The sequence below is a fragment of the Hirundo rustica genome, chromosome 22 (assembly GCF_015227805.2).
Source record: "Hirundo rustica isolate bHirRus1 chromosome 22, bHirRus1.pri.v3, whole genome shotgun sequence".
In the NCBI taxonomy this organism is placed as follows: Eukaryota; Metazoa; Chordata; class Aves; order Passeriformes; family Hirundinidae; genus Hirundo; species Hirundo rustica.
This window is the reverse complement of record NC_053471.1, coordinates 2,374,759-2,393,503: the sequence shown is the minus strand read 5'-3', so window position 1 is coordinate 2,393,503 and position 18,745 is coordinate 2,374,759. Positions and strand designations below refer to the sequence as shown.

The following is an 18,745-nucleotide window of genomic DNA, read 5'->3' as shown; positions in this document are numbered from 1 at the left end:
GGGGATATTAAAATCTCTGTTTTAAATCCTCTGCTTAAAATTCCAAGGAAAGTGACATTTCAAGGATGATCCTAATTTTAGTCTTTGTCTGTTTTCCAGCAAAAGGTTTTAAAAATATCTTTAATGGAAGTGACTAGCAACTGCATAGATGCTTTATTTATCTGGTTGTTCCTGTGAAGTTGTAGCACTGGAATCCCCTACTGTGAGGTTGTTTTACTGCTGTACAGCAGTTGTTGGAGGTCTTCATGTGACCTGGTTGGAGAACTACTCTTGGTAGAACCTTGCGTTTCTCCCAAAGTCTCCTCCTCACAGCACACACCACGTCCTGTAAGGCTGCTGAGCCCTCACCTGGGCCCGTCAGCACCAGAACTGAACCTGCTTTTGTGATTTCCACAGAAATAGGATGGGTGAAGTTGGTATGGACAAGTCATCTGGCCCAACCTCCCTGCTCAGGCATGGTCATCTTAGAGCACATGGCACAGGATTGTGCCCAGAAGGGTCTGGAATATGTCCAGTGAAAAAGACTCTGCACCTTCTCTGGGCAATCCATTCCTGGCCTTGGTCACTCACACAGGAAAGTTCCTCCTAATGTTCAGCTGGGATTCCATGTGCATCAGTTTCTGCCTGTTGCCTCGTGTCCCAGTGGTTGGCACCACTAACCAGAGCCTGGTTCCCTCTTCTTGGCATTTTCCCTTTATCTATTTACACACGTTCATGAGGTGCCCTCTCACCCGTCTCTCCGCGGGGCTCAGCAGGCCCAGCTGCCTCAGCATTTCCTTGAGAGATGCTCTCCCCAGCCGTCCTCCTGAAATCCAGCACAATCCACGCTCATTATATCGGACTCTTAAATCACCGGCATCAGACTTTCCGTTTTCCCGAGTGCTGGCCACGGGTGGGGCGGGGGTCTCGGTGCCCCTGGAGCGGCGGCTGTACCGGGCCGGGCCGGACTGTGTTGTACCGTGCCGTGCTGTGCTGTACCGTACCGGGCCGGGCAGTGTTGTACTGTACCGTACTGTACCATACCGGGCCGGGCAGTGTTGTACCGTGCCGTGCCGTGCTGTACCGTACCGGGCCGGGCAGTGTTGCACTGTACCGTACCGTACCATACCGGGCCGTGCTGTACCGTACCGTACCATACCGGGCCGTGTTGTACCGTACCATACCGTGCCGTGCCGTGCTGTACCGTACCGGGCCGGGCAGTGTTGTACTGTACCGTACCGTACCATACCGTGCCGTGCTGTACCGGGCCGGGCCGGGCCGGGCAGTGTTGCACTGTACCGTACCGTACCATACCGGGCCGTGCTGTACCGTACCGTACCGTACCATACCGGGCCGTGCCGGGCGCGCCCTTTCGCCGTGGCGGCGGGGGCGGTGTCGCTCCGCCCGCACCGCGGTCACGTGACGCGGGCGTCACGGCGGGCCCGGGCCAATGGCGGCGCGCGCGCGCGGGGGCGGGGCGCTGCGCGCGGCTCCCGCGCCGGTGGGGTCAGGCGGCGGCGGGAGCCCAGCGCAGGTGGCGGCCCCGGGAGCGGCCGCTCCGCTCCGCTCCGCTCAGGGATGGAGCGCGGCGCGGCGGCGCTGATCCGCGAGGGCTGGTTCCGCGAGACGTGCCGCCTGTGGCCCGGCCAGGCCATGTCGCTGCAGGTGGAGGAGCTCCTGCACCACCAGCGCTCCCGCTACCAGGAGATCCTCGTCTTCCGCAGGTGCGGGAGGGCGGCCCGGGGCGGTGGGTGGATGGCGGGGCCGGTCAGCGCCACGCGGTGGGGCTTGGCGGCGCGGAGAGGGGGCGGGGGAGCGCGGCCCCCGGGCCGGCTCCAACCCCGCTTCCCCGCTCCGCACAGCACCACGTACGGCAACGTCCTGGTCCTGGATGGGGTGATCCAGTGCACGGAGCGGGACGAGTTCTCCTACCAGGAAATGATCGCCAACCTGCCCCTCTGCAGCCACCCCGACCCCCGCAAGGTGAGTCGTCCCCGGCTCCCGCCTCGGGGTCCCCTCAGCCGGGCTCTGCGGACCCAGCCCGGTCCCCGCGGGGCCGCCCGGGCCTGCCCTGAGCCGCTCTGGCGGGAGGCGCCGGCCGCCTCACGGGCCCCGCGGTTCATCTCCGGGCAGCCTGGGCCCGCGGGGCTTTCGCGCCGTTCTCCTTTGGCCCTACGGCGAAGATTCCCCCGAGCCGACCCCGCTGACAGCCCGCGTTCTGCCCTCTTCTCCGCCAGGTGCTGATCATCGGCGGCGGCGACGGGGGAGTGCTGCGGGAGGTGGTCAAACACCCGACCGTGGAGTCCGTGGTGCAGTGCGAAATCGATGAGGTGCGTTGGGCTCCCGGCTGCGTGCAGGAGCCCCGGGACCTCGGGCCTCGGGGCGGGCGGGCTGCCCAGCAAAACCAGCCCGACTTCACAGCATCCACGGGAGCTGCGGTGTCACCTGCTGCCTCTCGTCAGCACCGGGCGCGTTTGCTGCTGGTTCTGCTGGCGTGACAATGACAGCGCCACCTCTTTGCCTTACGAGTCATCTACGTGGCAGCTGGCTGCCTCTTCCGTGTGATTTCTTTCACACACATGCGATTGAGGCCCTTCCAGGCAGACGTGGGCCAAGCACGGGATCTGGAGGAGTGCCCTGGCTTTGTGGAGGTGCTGCTTTTCCCTCTCTCTCGCTGCCAGACAGAGTCCTCCTGGCTCCTGGCCGAGGAGGGTGGTTGCTTTGCTGAACAGTCTCTTGCAACCAAAATCAGGAAATAAGCAGCAGGGATTTGCTTCTGTGATAGACAGGCCAGTTGCTTTAGAAATGGTCATCGTTTTCTGTCTAGTACAACAAACTTGAAAGGGAGGGAGTCGCTACCAGTTTCCAGAGGATGTTGAGGCTTTGGCCTATTGGTGCAGGCTGTTACAAAGTGGGCACCTGCTAAGAATCAGCCTGTGGCTGCTGATCTGCTCACAGAGGCCTCCAAGTGAGAATGGGTGTGAGGATGGTAACTGTCAAATCACTAAAGTTTACTCTGTTCCCAGTCCTCCTCACAGCCAGTTTTATTTTACTTTACTCTACTCTACTCTACTTTACTCAGCCTGATATTTTACTTTCTCAGAAAGTTTTGCTCAGAGCAAAGTTCTATTAAGAACAGGAAATACTGCTGTATGAGATTGTGTGCTCTGTCTGCCAGCTAAGTAGGCAAACGTCCCTGGTTTTAACAAGCACTGCCTGACACCAGCATATTTTTTTTTGTTTTTGCCAGCTGTGAGAAGCTGGTACTATTCAGTACAATTGCTGGACCCAGGGCAGTGGTTGTATAATGATTTTAGAGAGAAAACTTTATCTTGAAGGGGGGTTGATATAATGGCTATAGTGCAGAGATGGGGATTTTTCTTATCTTGCATTCAGAAACCTGCTGGCATGGTTTTACTTAGAAAAAAAAAATTGATTTAGCCAAGATCACCTATGCAAGTGATGTTCTGTAGGAAAAAGGAGCACAGAGCCGTCTGACTGTAATCATATTTGCTCAGGGAGCTTTTGAAGCTCCAGGTTTTTGCTGAGTGAGAGTTGGTGTTAGGTAGGATGTGAGCGTGGACAGACCAGCAGTGCCACTGAACCCCGAGGCTGCAGGAAAAAGCTGAGAGCAGCTTGCTGGCAGCTCTTGTGGATTTCACTGGCAAGTCAGGCTTGAGCTGAAGGTATGGAAGGAAATGACTCATTGTGCTGTTCTTCCAGTCACAACTGCACAGCCGTCTGAGGAGCAGCTTCTTGTAAGGCTCTGACCCACTTGTGCTCTCTGTGTTGCAGGATGTGATCCAGGTATCTAAGAAATACCTCCCAGGGATGGCAGTGGGGTATTCCAGTGCTAAGCTGACCTTGCACGTGGGAGATGGTTTTGAGTTCATGAAACAAAATCAAGAAGCCTTTGATGTGATTATCACAGACTCGTCTGACCCCATGGGTAAGGACTGTAACCATAAAAGGGCACTGCTTTCCACATACCTCCTTCGTTATTTTTCCTCTGCCTACCTCTTGGAAGCTATGCCAGCCTGCTCAGGATCCTTTCAAGTGGAAAGATTGTTACCAGCTTGGTTCTTTTAGTAGGGAAGGGGAAGGATGGAAACCATGAAATTTTATTAGCAGGCCTTCACGCCAGCTGTTACATTTCTTTCCTCAAAATTCAACTCCAGCAACTATTTCTTCTGGCAGAGTTGTTCCCTGAGTCCAGCAGTCCCATGGGGGATGCAGCACCACTGCTGGCAGGGGCAGATTTGCACACATGCCTGCTGATAAAGCAGTGGCTCACACACTGCTGGTGCAGCCCCTACCCTGAAGATCCCCGTGGTGAGGCTGATGTGTTTCTGAAGGGGGACACTGAGGTAGAGAGGGACCAAATGTAGATATGGCACCTCATTTCAGGAACCTATCAACGAGTCTGAGTCACCTTCAGTCTTGCTGTAGTCAGCACAGAGAGAGGCATCTCTAAAAGGCAGTTTGGAGCAGGAGTTTTGCTTAAAAAATGCTCCACGAAGCAAGAGGCAGCTGACAGACTTTGCTTAATAGAGGATCTGGGCTTGCTATTTAGCAAAGCTAAAAATCCTGTCTGCTTTGCCCTGCTAGGTGCAGGCTGGGGTTCACCTAGGCTCAAAACTTTTCTTTATTCACCTTTCTCCCAGGTCCTGCAGAAAGTTTGTTCAAAGAATCTTATTACCAGCTGATGAAGACAGCCCTGAGAGAAGATGGGATTCTCTGCTGCCAAGGTGAGGGTGCTGTCCCTGGGCAGAGGCTGATGCCAGGCCTTTACATACCCAGTGTGAGGCACAGAGGGGCCTCTTCTTGGAGGCGTGATGCAGGGAGTGAAACCTGTCATCTCCCAGGTTAAGCAGTGGTTTTGATCTATGTCAGCTCATTAATTATTGGACTGCGCTTAGCAAAACTGGCGTAAGGGTCTCATCTTGTCTTTGAAACTACGTGAGCTGTACAGGTTGAGACTTGGAGCCACTGCTAACCTGGCACAGCTCTGTGCAGAGAAGGGGAGCAGCCCTCACCTTGCATCTTTGCCTTCCTTTCTCCTGGTAGGTGAGTGCCAGTGGCTGCACCTGGATCTCATTAAGGAGATGCGTCAGTTCTGCAAGTCTCTGTTCCCGGTTGTGGAATACGCCTATTGCACCATCCCCACGTATCCCAGCGGGCAGATTGGCTTCATGCTCTGCAGCAAGAACCCGGTGAGTTGCAGGCACCTCCAGTGCCCTTTTCCATTCCCTGGAATCCTGCCTCAGGCTGTCCCTTGCAGAACTCGAGCTGTGGCACTTTGCTCTCCCAGCTGTGGGGCCTCAAGATTCTTGATGGGGCCTGGCTCTGCCAGCCCAGGCTGCAATGTTCAGTGCTGAATGAAGTGCTGGATAGACCAGTTGCTTTAGAAATGGTCATCATTTTCTGTCTAGGACAACAAACTTGAAAGGGAGGAAGCTACTACCAATTTCCACAGTATGTTGAGGCTTTGGCTTATTGGTGCAGGCTGTTACAAAGTGGGCACCTGCTAAGAATCAGCCTGTGACTGCTGCTCTGCTCACAGAGGCCTCCGAGTGAGAATGGGTGTGAGGACGTGGGCTGGTAACTCTGTCAGACCACTGGAGTTTACTCTGTTCCCAGTCTGCTTCAGTGTGACTGTCAGATGTGTTTGGGGCGCCAGCATTGCTGCTGCCGTACGTGATTAATCTGGGATGCTGGCATTGTGCACTGTGCCAAACTTAACACAAACATGAATCCTCCTTTAAAGAGCAAAGCCTTGTTTCTTGGATGCTCGGGCACTCTCACAACTCTCACAGCTTCATCTGGCACATGGCTCATGCAGTCTGACCTCATGCACTGACATCTGTGCATAAGTGCTGGTCACAGGAGTTACAGAGCAGAAACCCCAGCCCTTGGTACTGAGGCTGTGCAGAACCTTTGACCTTACACTAGAACAGAAAGTTATTTGTTTTCCTGTGAGTCATCTCAGTTCTCTGCCATGCGTCAGGGTGCCTGTCACACAGCCTTTAGCTCCTTACCCAAATAAGTCAGAGCTACCTGACTTTGCTTTTTGCAGAACACGAATTTCCGTGAGCCTGTGCAGCAGCTCTCGCAGCAGCAGGTGGAGGAGAGGTGTCTGAAGTACTACAATTCTGATATTCACCGGGCAGCGTTCATTCTGCCAGAGTTTGCACGGAAGGTAAGCCAGGCTGTGCCACAGCTCCTCCCTCAAGGATTGAGGTATGAGTGGGAGTAGGCAGGACTGAGGATTCCCTGCGATCCCAAAGACTTCTGTGGGCAAGTCAGAGCAGGACAGCATTTTGTATGACAGAGCAGAGTATGAGGCAGTCAGGGAAGACTTAGAGTTTATTTAGGAGCTGTTCTTTGGGCTGCTGTCCCATGCCTCGATGACCGATCACTCCTACTTCATCCGCCAAAGCCAAGAGTCCAAGAGCCTGCAGAACTGGTGTTTCCCACTGGAAAGCTTCAAAAGTCTCAGATAAAATGTGCTTGTGATTTCTAGTGCAAACCAGAGGGTAAAGAAGGGATGCTCCAGCACAGTTCAGTCTTGCTTCTTGGAGGACAGTCTGTATTTCCACATTATTCCATCATCTCCATGAGCTGCAACTGCAAGTTCCAGAAAAAAAAACCCTTAGTGTTGCAGGGATGAAGGCAAATCCCCCACCTGTCTTGCAGAGGTGGTGATTCACATTTCTGCTGGGGCAGGCCCACGCTGACAGTTTGTCTGTGGCTCTCTGCAGGCCCTGAGCGATGTGTGAGACCGAGACGCTGCTTCCTTCCTTCAAGTTGGACTCTGAGATCATCAGTGATGTGGCTGGGATCTTCTCAGCAGGCTGCAGATTTGCTCTCCACTGTGTGGGATTGTTTAACCCTTGGCCAGCCAACATTCCCTCTGATGTGTTAAAGATGATGGGGCATAAGCCAGATAAGACTATTGAAAAGGTCCAGTGACTTATTGCGTGAGGTCAAAACTGTTCTTTCCAGTGCTGGAAATGTAAGATGTCTTCTTCCTTTCTCTCCTCCCTGCACCCATTCTAAATTCTCCCATCCCAAGCACACCCCACACCCCCCAACTAACATGATGTATTTATAACTGACACATATTTCTGTCTGGTGGTCTGGGAAGAGTTCAAAGGGTCCCTGACTCAGCCTTAAGCACAGAGAGAGAGCTCGAGCTCTGTGCACAGGTAGCTCCTCACTCTCTCCTCATGGGAGCTCCCCGCTGCTGACACGTTTTAGACTGGTAACAGATCTGAGCCTTTGTGTCCCACTGCCCTCCTGTGATCCTGCACTGCTCTGCAGCACAGCTGGAGAAGTCACAGTGCAAACTGTTGCCATTCACAATCGGTCTCCCTCCAACCCTGATGGAGTAGCAGTATTAAACAGCAGCCAGGCAGGCTGGCTGCAGTCTTGTGACCTTTTTTTTAATTGGTTAGAAACAGAAGTTCTGAGGTGCCAACAGGCTGACTCCTGTTCTTACCTCTGCCCTCAGAGATGATCCAAAGAATGCTTATCAATATGATAATAGGCATATATATATATATATATATATTTAAAAAGGTTTGTTTTTTATATATATATATATAAATAAAAACCAAACCTTTGCTCCATTGCCTGATGTTCAGTACTGATGTTGGGGAGTCAGTTGTGCTGACAAATCTCATCTCAGTCAAGCTGAGCTGCCTCAGGCCTGGGTATTTGCAAGTCCTTAGGGACCATCGTTATTTCCAATGCTGCCCCCAGATGCCTAAGCTGTTTTTCATTGCACTCTCTAAGATGGATCTGCCTTCACTTCCTTACTTCTGTTCTGAAGATTCCATACCCCTGACCAGTGGGAATCACCCTCCCAGCACAGCCACCGTGCCACTGTCACTCCCTTGCACTCAATTAAACACTCAGCTCTGGTTAAGGTAGCATCAGTGTTCTCTGGGGAAGAGGAGATCCTGAAGGTTTGCTGTGCTTCCAGGTGCGTTCTACCTGCTCTTACTTCCTCCCTCACTCATCTTTAGGGATGACAAGTTACCAAAATCAAGCTCTGAAGATCCCATTGCGTGTTTTGTATTGCAGTGTAGCTGCCTGATAGCTCCTCCAGCTTCTGTCATCCTTTGTACTGCAGACTCAGTGCCTGCTTTCCAAGCTGTTCTCCAGTCCAAATGCTGCCTCTGTTACAGTTTTCCAAGTGTTTTTCCAGCTGCCCATCTCCCTGCTGCCATCAGGTAGCTCCTGTCAGTTCTGCACTCTCTTTTCCACTGCAGAAGTAGTGGAGGGCTGAACCACTGAGCTCCAGTTGAGGAGGCTGGGGAAAGGCACTGGGTGACATCAGGAAAAGAGAAATTCTCCTTCTGAGAGGCTTTTTCAGGTTGGTTAGAGAGAACTAGAAGAAGCAGACTTTAGCAAGTGTTGGGGTTGAGCTTTGCCATAATAGTGACCCTACAAACAGTGTAGGTGTTCCAGCCACTGTGTGCCCACAGCACAGGATTTTTGGGGTCAGTACTCTCCTCCTCTCCTGTTTCTGATGAGACTTAGCACTGCTTTCCCAGTGTCTCCTTCCAGCACCAGTGTTGGTACAGTTTCTTTGTGGTCTCAAGGGTTTGCAAAGCATTGCTGAGCTGCAGAGCTGAGTCCAGATCTCTGTATTCTTGTGTTGAGAAGATAACACCTATTTTTCTCTCAACTGTTTGGGTGTCTGTCTTCTTTCTCACACAATTAATTTGGGTTAATGAGGCATTTTCATTGCTCAACTCTTGTATTTTTATAAGGAGCAGACCAGTAATGGAGGCTCCTCCTGTTTGAATTCCTGTGGGATCTGAACCTCACTCAGCCTTTCATCCTTGACAGAAAATTAGCCCTGGCACTTTCCCCTAGAGCAGGAATCAAGACCAGGACTATAGTCTGGGAAGGCGTTAGAGCAGCAGCCAACTGGTAACAAGTTCAAGCCTTTCACCCATCCTTGGTGAGTACAACAATGCCCAGGAGGGAAAGAGCTTCCTCAAACCTGCTGTTGGCCTCCACACAGCTAATTATTCCTTCTGGTTCTTTGAGCTCTCTCCAAATGTGTGAGTTCAGCAAGTGGCCAGTGATGAGAGCAGAAGACAAGGCTGTTTCCCATCCAAGTCACACGTCCTCTGCCCACAAGGCCCTATATATATGTATTTATATATATACACAGTTTCTGACTGATTCCAGGTCACTGTACTCCACAGACAGTTCCAAACACTTCAGTGCCTTCAGTGTGAGGAGACAGAGACTCGGTGCCTGAATCAAGCACTCATTAAATGAATGCAGCAAGAGAGGGAGCAGAGGCTTGTGCACCTGTAGCTGCTTCCACCTGAGCTTCAGGACTTGAAAATCACCCCTGTGCTGATCCCTGCCTCAGGCTTCTCTGCCCTAAGAGCTGCTGGGATGGTGTTTGGCAGCTGCAAGGCAGTTGTGTCCACAGATGGAACATCCCTTCCACAAATTGGTGTCTGAGCTGTTATGCTGCAGGATGTGGTGGCCAAGGGACTCTGGGGGTTGAAGAGACTGGAAATTTGGGTCGTGCTCCACGGGAGGAAACTGTGGGGTCTCACGCAGAACTGAGCACTGGCCACTTTTGCACCGTCTCTAGGTGGGCAGTTAAAATTCTAACTTTGCTCAGAGTTTTAGCTGTCGTTTGCCTGAGGCTAGTTAAGCAAGAGTGTTCGTAAGCAAAGAGTCACAAAGATGATGTTTGTCTAGACACGCTGCAGTCGTGTTCCAGCGTCTCACTAAGGCAGGAGCATATGAACAGGGATAGGCTTTGTCCCAGGTGAAATGTAATGTCAGAGCAGGTGCAGACAGGCAAGGGAATGGAGCCTGATGGGCTTTAGCCCATCCATTGCTTAAGTTGCTTGGCACCTTTTGAGCTGTGTCAAACTGCTCTGAGCTTTACTCGTTGAACTAACTCAATTTTTAGAAGTTCAGAAGAGAGTTTTTAAAAAAAAAAAAAAAATTGAGAGAAACCTCTTGCCTGTATCTCTTGAGCGCTTTCAGTCAGTTATTTGGCATGAGTGTCATATCCACCCAGAGCTAATGTTATTGAGGCCTGGCTGAACTCTGGATGGAGCTTGGCTGGAGCAAAAGGCTGCTGAAGAATGACATTCGTCAGAACAGCAGTCTCAGTAAGCAAGCAGTCAAAAAAAAGTATTAAAAAGTGCTACCAAGTTCAGGTAGAGGAAAGTTCCCTTGTTAAAAGGGGAAGAAGAGGGAAAAGTGTGGACAACATGAAACAAGAGCTCAGGTCTAGCAAACCTGGCCTGTTTAATGAGCTGTAATTTCAAGCCTGTGAACTAATTTGTTTCCCCTTCCAGGAAGGCTCACAACTGTCAGCTGACTATTGCTTTATTTATTGCATTTGCCTTTATAACCTGAGGGCAGAGAGCAAGGGTTCCAATGACAGGAAGGCATTTTAACTCCTCCTGCTGCAGCTGAGAGCCTTACCTTTGGGAACCAGAAACTTCTGGAGGCCTGGTGGGATTCTGCTAGGTGCTTCAAAACATGGTGACCTGAACCCAGACCAGGCAACAAATGGGCAAAAGACAGCAAATGTCCAGGCCATAGAGGAGAGCCATTGAGAAGTGACCTCATTCCTCAGTGTGGCATTTGGTGCCAGACACGGTGATAGCTCTTGTGCTCCTGCAGTGCTCAGTCTTTGCTGCTGCACAGGCACTGAGGAGGGGTCAGAGGCATCTCTTGAATGACAAAACCTCTCCCACTGCATGTTGTGTGTGCAGCCTTCATCACAAAAAGATGGAGGTTATCTCGAGTGATTGTGGAAGCGTTTTCTGCTGCACTTCTGAACCCACTCTGCATCTCTGCTGAAGACACTGTGAGACAAAATCCTTGGAGAGGCAAGCATTTTCCAGTTATTGAATGCAGAAATTCCTTCTGGAGAATGCCCACCTCAGGTTCCTGTGGTTGTGTTCACAGGTGGACTGATTTCAGAGAGATCTGCCCTGTGAAGTGCCAGAAATCCACTCAGGCCATGTGCATCTGAGGGCAGGAGAGCATCAAGGAACGTGATTTCCAAAGGGGGAGTCAGATAACAGAGAGAGGGGTAAGAGGAAAGACTAATCAGAAATGTTTATTGTTCCAAGGGAGGACCTTTACCATGTCCTGTACAGGGTCATAAGCATTTAAGGGTTAGCACAAAAAAAAAAAAAAAATATATATATATATATATTTATGCCTTCTTAAAGGTCAGCCAACTAATGAACATGAAACAGGAACAGTGGCAATAAAGAACAATCCTGGTGCTATACCTTCAACTCTATCTGATTACAAACAAGAGCAAGTTTTATCACCAGAGAGTTATTTTATTTCCTCTGGAGGAGATGGTGCTACATCTTGTGGTGCGGAGGTGGGGAGCAGCACCTGCAAAAGGGCTGGAGGACAGACTAACACAGGGGAAGCAGCAGAGCGAATGTGAAAGGGAAGGGCACTAGGGAACGTGGAGGAATCTGGAAAAGAGGTGCCTGCTATTGAGAGAATCTGTAGCAGAACTCAGGGGGGAACTTGTTTGGATTTGGAGATCCATTCCTACTGTGGGCACTGGAATACAAGTGCTTTGATGTGACCCCCTTCACCCCCTCCCAGCTGGGAAGAGACACTTTCCTCCACGGATGCATGCTGTGAAGGATGGCTCTTTTCTGAAGGAAGGAAAACCTGATGCTCCAGTGTCCCAGGGGCAGCTGAGAGGCAGCCCTGGAAGGACAAGGCCAGCCAGAACTGCCAGTCCTGTCAGGTTTTTTCTGGGAGTAGTCCTTGGGCGCTTGCAATTTTAAGAGGTGGAATCTCCCTTTGTGTGATGGGCACCTGGCCAAGAATGACCACACATTTCCACAGGAGGAAAAGCTGTGTGCACCAGTGTCTCAGGGGCAGCTGTGAGACTGCTCCTGCGAGGCCAATGCCTGCCAGACCTGTCAATTTTTGCAGTTTTTCACTGGGAGCAACCCTTGGAGGTTTGCAGCTTTAGGAGGCAGAATCCCACTTTGTGCCACAAGCTCCTGGCCACACAGGATGGTTCTTTCCCACAGGAAGGAAAGCTTGGCATTTCAGTGTGTGTGAGAGGCAGCCCCTGGGAGGCCAAGACCGTCCAGACCTTTCTTCTGGGAGAATCCTCTGATGTTCACAGTTTTAGGGGGCAGGATCTCACTTCCCCCCAGAGCTGTGTGCTGTGGAGGACAGTGCCTGTCCGCAGGAAGGAAAGCCTGGTGCTCCGGTGTCTTAAGTGTAGATAAGAGGTGGTCCCTGGGAAGCTAAGGCCAGCCAGACTTCTTGGTGCTGGTAGCTTTCTTTTGGGAGCAATCCTCGCCTGCTTGCAATTGTAGGAGGCAGCATCCCACTTTCAGCCCTGGGTGCCTGGCTGTGAAAGACTTTTCTATTTATGCAGAGAAGAAAGCCTGACACTATTGAGATACCCTTTTAGATTAGGGTGAGAAGAACTTTCCTCTCATGGGCCTTTGCAGACACATGTCAATATTTCTCAGGTTTTGTTGTTTCACTGTTTTAAATTTATGTCACCCTGTCACCATATATGCACACCTGCCAGGATGTTCTCCCTTCCCTCGGACCCTGTTGGGTTATTTTTGCTGCAGTACCACACCCCTGTAGCCCCATTAGTCCCCTCAGTTCCTAGCCACCCCTCTGTTGCCCTATCCCTATTGGACCCTGGCCCTCAGAAACTCCCCTTTTATCTGCTATATAACCTTGGATCCTTGGCCCAGTTTTGGCTCTCGTCCCTGGTCTACATTCGAGGCTGTACCCACGATGCAGACAATAAACAGAGCTCAGTAAACAAACAGGAGATAACAGATGAGGGATCCTAATCACAGCTACCTGTGGGTTTCTTATCTTCCTTTCTTCTGTTGGAGCTGGGATTAATACACCGGAGTCGCAGTTTCATGTTTGGACTCAGTGTTTATTAATTCTTATCTATAGCACAGTCTCACGAGTCGTGAGCTCTAAACTAACAAGGAAGAAAATGGATCTGTCCCTAACTCTTTCCAAGGTCCCCCGAGCACAAACTGTCCAATAAGGAGATGACACCCATACCATTTTTACTTCCAACCCAAGAACCAAATAAATACCTGTGGTCTGCAATGCAAACTTCTCCACCCAACCACAAAACATCACTCAAACCCATGAAGAGGAAGGCGAAAGGAGAACTTAGCCTACTCCCCAAAACCTCCATCTTTCTTTATATATATTACTATATACTAAAAGCTTAAATTCCAAGTTTTGTGCCCTGTGCTATCACACGCTTCTATTCAAACTACACACCCATAATCCCAGTGCCACCACAATTCTGGAAGCCTACTCCAAGGCCTCAGGTCAAATGCAGTGCCTGCCTGAGGGTCAGTGCCCTTCAGTGCAGAAAGCCCAAAGTTCCCAGCTTCCAGGGTTCCAACAGCTGCTTACAACCCAGCACAAAATTTACAAAAAATACTAATAGATTACAGCTTAACATAAAACAGTGTGCAATATCAAGGTACCTATATTAAGTATAGCAAAATAAATAGTATTGATTAGAAATCACATGTAACTTGCCAACAAAATGATGATGAGGTACATAACCTCTGCGGGAGTAACGCCAAGCTGGTGTCCCTACTCACAGAAGAAAATCCACACATTTCCAGGGAAACCAGTGATGAAACCTCTTCTCCGTTCACTTCCAATCCAATGCTTCCCACTGACACCACAGTGTGGCACCAAACTGCAGAAGAATCAACACACGACATCCTTGCATTTTCCTTTACTGCCAGCATACATCTTCCAGCTCTTCCACCCGGGTACTTCCTATTCCTTCTTTACTACTTCCACTCCTGTTTCGATGTTAAGAGTGAAAGATAGTTGCTGGGTTCTCATTATATGTGACAGAAGCTGTAATTAACTAACAAAATGTTTTTAAGACACTTTGCCCTACCACATAACAAAGATAAAGGGAGCCAGGTTGAAAAACAGGACCTGTAGAATATGTTTAACTAGGATCTAAAAAGTATTCAGGAAAAATTTAACCAAATAGGTTATGTCTTTGTAAGTAGAGAGGATAAATATTGTTTAAAAGAAATAAGCAGCCAATCAACAACCAGCCTGCAAGGCTGAGAAGTAAGACATCCAGGATGATAGGGAAATAACACCGAAAGAACCAGTTTTGTGCTTTGAAAACAAGGTAACAGAGACTGAGCATGCACCAATTCAGAGAGTTCAGTGAAAGGACAAAGGATGAAGACTACGGAATGATAACTCCACCAGAGGAACTGTGCTCCTACTAAAGGACAGTAGATGGCAGCAAAGACTGTGAACTCACGCTTGGATACTCATGTTTTAAAATAGGCTTGTTTTATGTTATTGATTTCTTCCTCTGCATAATGAATATGTAACAGCCTCGTAAATATAAACTGCATTAATTCACCCAGTGCTGGGAGCACTCATGGTGTGGCCCCAGCCTTGTAAATAAGAATGCCTTCTTAACAGTGATATTCATTGCTGTTGAGTGAATTTCTGTTTCAAGAGCAACTGCTCAGTACTTCCACATACCATTGACGTGTTTGGCTGAGGTGTAAGCAAATTAGACATCTTTAACTCCAGAATCTCGAGTGAATGCAGGAATATCCAGTATGGGACCAGGTTTATACAGCTCTTGTAAAGTTAACATGTCTGGAGTCACAGCTGCCTATAATTTTGTAGGTTTTGTTGGCCCTTCAATGGCATCCATTTGATCTGTGACCCCCTGAGATAAGTGCACACCATTTGTGCACTGTTGGTCTTTGTACAATTCCCTCTGGCAGAGCACTGCCAACGCTGGCTAACAGATTGAAAGGTCCTTGGATTTTTACAGGCTGATGCTGTTGAATTTTTCTACTTGTTTAAGAGCTTGGGTCAGATGCAATAATCCCTTTTCCCAGTCTGGTTTTTCTTCATTGATGTGCAGAAGGGAATTGTTATGATAGAAAATCCAGGAACATGATTTTTCCTGTATCTCAAGGAGAAAACCTCAACGGTATCATCTCAGTATGAGCTCTTGAGTTCTTTGAAGATATTGTGAACATCAGGAGAGACTTCTCTTCTGCAGGTTCTTTGGAAGACATAAACTGACCTTGAAACTGAGCAAAATGAGTAGGAGAAAACAAGAAACCTTTCCTACAGATGACATCAGTGGACACAGCCTGTGAAGGTCTGTCAGGGTGTCTACAGAATTGATCCAGAATCTGGTCCATGGTGGAGAGAAAGCCTCAGCTGGTTTAGTGTTCTGAACCAAGTCAGTCCTTAGCCTGTGCCATGAAGACAAGAAGGACTTTTCTACATTGTGCATATCAAAGTTTTCATCACTCTCTCACAACATCCTTCTGGAAAACTCAGTGTGAGTTGGATGAGAGGGCAGTGATAGGGATTGAGAACTGACTGCAGAGCAGAGCCCAGAGAGTCATGATCACACATTGGAGGCCTATAATTAATGGTGTCCCCAGGGTCTAATGCTGGGCCCAGTATCATTTAACTCTGTCTGTGTATGGATCGTGGAGGACTGGGATGGGTTTTGGTGGACCAGGAAAGGAGTTAGGAGGTTGAAAATGAGTTTTCAGAGGGCTAGGATTCATTATGGGGGGACCAGGAATGTGTTCTTGGTTTTGTGGATGGATCTGGGGAGAGCAGGGCTGGATTTGAGGGGGGCAGTGTTGGGTTTCAGGGGGTTCCTCCACTTCTGTTGTGACATTATGTGTTGTCACGGTGATGTTGGAACCCACAGTGTTGTGAGGTTGGGTTGGGACAGTTAGGTGTCTCCAGTTCCCACTGGGTGCTGAGCTGGAGGATCATGGGACCCTGGTGAGGAGCCAGCCCACCATGGTGACATTGGTGGTAGGCGCCGAGTGCTATGATATAATGGCCATGGTAGGGAAGGGGACCTTTGGACAGGTGATCCAGGGGCAGTGCAGGAGCACGGGGGACATGGTGGCTATCAAGATCCTGAAGAACTGTGATCACAATGGCCAAATAGTGAAGAATGAACTGAGGCTGCTGCAGGCCTTGCGGGAGGGGGACACGAAGGACTCTCACATCGTCCACTTCCTCGAGTCCTTCAGTGACACGGTCTGGACCTACCTGGTCTTCGAGCTGCTGCAGCAAAACCTCTTAGACTTCCAAAAGCAGAACAACTTCTCACCGCTGCCAGTCCGACACATCCGCACCATCACAGCACAGGTGCTGAGGGCACTGGTCAAGCTGAAGGAGCTCTCCATCATCCACGCTGACATTAAGCCAGAGAACATCATGCTGGTGGACCACGCACGCTATCCGTTCCGCATCAAGCTCGTTGACTTTGGCTCGGCTATCCTCCTCCCCGAGATCTGCCACGTCCGCGAGCCCTACATCCAAACCCGCTTCTACCGGGCTCCGGAGATCTTGCTGGGGTTGCCCTTCTGTGAGAAGGTGGATATCTGGTCTTTGGGCTGTGTGATGGCTGAGCTTCATCTGGGTTGGCCGCTCTACCCTGGCAATAACGAGTACGACCAAGTGTGCTACATCTGCTCCACCCTGGGGCTACCCCGGGCCGAGCTGCTCTGCGCTGCCCAGAAGACACGGTCCTTTTTCCAGTATGTGCCGTGTTCCACTGCCACCTGGCAGCTCAAACCACCAGGGAGGGTGATGGCAAAGCCGATGGAGAGGAGGGAGCATATCTTTTCCTCGCTGGATCAGTTGGCGGTGGTGAATGTCTGCCCGATGCCTGATCCTGACCAGGAGGAGCTGGCCAAGCGCTGTGATCTGTACAGGATGGTGGAGCTGGTCAAGAGGATGCTCACCTGGGACTCGCATGAGCGAATCACACCCAGTGCTGCCCTTCATCATCCCTTCATCTCCATGCAGGAGGTGAAGGCCGGCTTCGAGGCCACCCTGTACTACCAGCTCAGTCAGGAAGACCTGAGGGCATCCTGTAAGGATTCCAGCATAGCCGAGGTCTTCCCTGGCACAGAGAAAGGCGCCTTCATCCCTGCCAGCCAGGGAGGCATCCAGAAGGCCTCTGCCCAGATGGATGGGCTCAGCCTGGCTGAGCCAGCTGGGGACACCAGTGACAAGCGTCAGCAGGACATCTGCCAAGGCCCCAGCCCCACCCACCGTGGAAGCCAGTACTGTCAGCATAACTGGTGCCCCCAGATGGAGCCCACTGACGGTCACTTGTCTGTGCTGGGGTCTCCCAGCAAAATGGAACCGTACAGCCACTGCAGTGGCAGCCCAGTCGTTGGTGGCATTGTGGAACAGCACCTGCCTGGAAGATGTGACAGCTCATCCTGTGTCAAGGTACAGGGAGGGGGCTCCTGGGCACACGCACTCTGAGACAAAGGGTGCTTGGGGTTCCTTACTTACTTGGATTTCCTGGTGCCAGGTGTCCCCAGGTGCCTGAGGTCCTCACAAAAAGGAGGTAACACTCACCCCCTCGCCATGCTTCCCCTGTTCCCCACCACAGAGAGCTCTGGTGATGTGGCGCAACCCCAAGCCTCCAGGGATTTGGAGAATGGGCTCAGGCTGGGCTGGGATGTCCCTGCAGTGCTCAGCATGCTCCTCCTACCACAGAGCCAGCAGTACTGAGACCCCACAGCAACCCTTGCACACACTTCAGCAGCCCAGAGTTTGCAAGAGACCTTCTTCTTCTTCACTTTCAAGCACCCCAACCGCCAAAACCCAGCGCCTTGCTGGTGGAGACCACAGCCAGGGCTGCAACAGAACCTCCTGTGCCAGATGCTACGGTCTCTGCTTCTCACATTGATCCCCAATAAATAGTTCTGCCAAAAAACTGAGCATTTTAACAGATTATTTGCTTGGGGAGTTTGGTACTGCCAAGACTCGAAGGGTGTCTCAGCTTCTCACCCAGGGCTGGCACAGCATTTGGCAAAGGCCTGGCACTTTCCACCACTGCAGCATGCAGTGCACCCCAGGCTCAACAACAACATAAACTCCAGAAAACTCGGATTTTCTGGTTTTTCCCCTGTAGCAGGGCATCTCACACCCCAAAACCCCTTACCTGTAGCTCGTTAACTGGTCAGATAACTCAAACAGGACAAGTTGTCCTGTACGAATTATTTCGATGCCATGGGGTTAACATTAGTCTGGCATCTCCCAACTGTCAGTAAACACCTTACATATGAAGTGAAATTTGGCAAGATAAGCTGGATTTCTGACTGACACTTCACAAACTATAAAAGCTACACCAAACTTTCACAAAGCAAAAATCTTCTGCACATTTTTCTGGAAATGTGTGGTTTCTCCCCACAACAGGGACGCCTGCTTTGCAATTACTCCTCTGGAGGCTGAGTAAAAGAACTCTGTGTACATTATCAACAAGTTGGTAGTAAGTTACACTTGACTCCTAATCAGGATTATTTCTTTTTCTAGCTTTAATATAGGTACCTTGATAACGTGCACTGTTCTATATAATCTACTAGTAGTTCCTTTAATTTTATACCGAATCGTAAGTAACTTGCATTAAAATCTTTCATATTATCTTCTGTCTGTTTAATAAATAACTCATTTCATAAATAGGCCTAATGTGCTACTCTTAGAACTTGTGGGCCAGAGTAATTTCTTACATTGAAGCTGGCAGGGCTTGTCTAAAGCTTCCACTCACCCCAAACTGGATCTCTAAATGGGGTCTGGTGGCTGGAACAGCCCACGAGCCATTGCCCATCTGGGCACAACCAGGCTCACGTTCAGCCGGCCTGTGCCCAGCAGGGCAGGG

At 50.4% G+C, this 18,745-nt stretch overlaps 2 protein-coding genes across 2 annotated transcripts; both read left to right on the top strand.

The window, feature by feature from the left end:
• Positions 1-1,456: 1,456 nt before the first annotated feature.
• On the top strand, positions 1,457-14,496 carry SRM (spermidine synthase). Its single transcript, XM_040084455.2, has 8 exons — positions 1,457-1,703; positions 1,842-1,962; positions 2,217-2,309; positions 3,775-3,928; positions 4,644-4,727; positions 5,047-5,192; positions 6,056-6,178; positions 6,741-14,496. Exons 1-8 carry the CDS (start codon positions 1,558-1,560, stop codon positions 6,756-6,758), a joined length of 885 nt encoding a protein of 294 aa, XP_039940389.1. The 5' UTR covers positions 1,457-1,557; the 3' UTR covers positions 6,759-14,496.
• Positions 14,497-14,798: 302 nt separating this feature from the next.
• On the top strand, positions 14,799-17,692 carry HIPK4 (homeodomain interacting protein kinase 4). Its single transcript, XM_040084453.2, has one exon. It carries the CDS (start codon positions 15,859-15,861, stop codon positions 17,344-17,346), a length of 1,488 nt encoding a protein of 495 aa, XP_039940387.1. The 5' UTR covers positions 14,799-15,858; the 3' UTR covers positions 17,347-17,692.
• Positions 17,693-18,745: the final 1,053 nt, after the last annotated feature.

Bases quoted from the DNA above. Each gene is read 5' to 3' on its own strand.
- HIPK4 (XM_040084453.2), top strand. From the start codon at position 15,859: ATGGTGACATTGGTGGTAGGCGCCGAGTGCTATGATATAATGGCCATG.
- SRM (XM_040084455.2), top strand. From the start codon at position 1,558: ATGGAGCGCGGCGCGGCGGCGCTGATCCGCGAGGGCTGGTTCCGCGAG. The intron at 1,963-2,216 runs GTGAGTCGTCCC...CTTCTCCGCCAG, and splicing joins GCCACCCCGACCCCCGCAAG to GTGCTGATCATCGGCGGCGG. The intron at 3,929-4,643 runs GTAAGGACTGTA...CCTTTCTCCCAG, and splicing joins AGACTCGTCTGACCCCATGG to GTCCTGCAGAAAGTTTGTTC.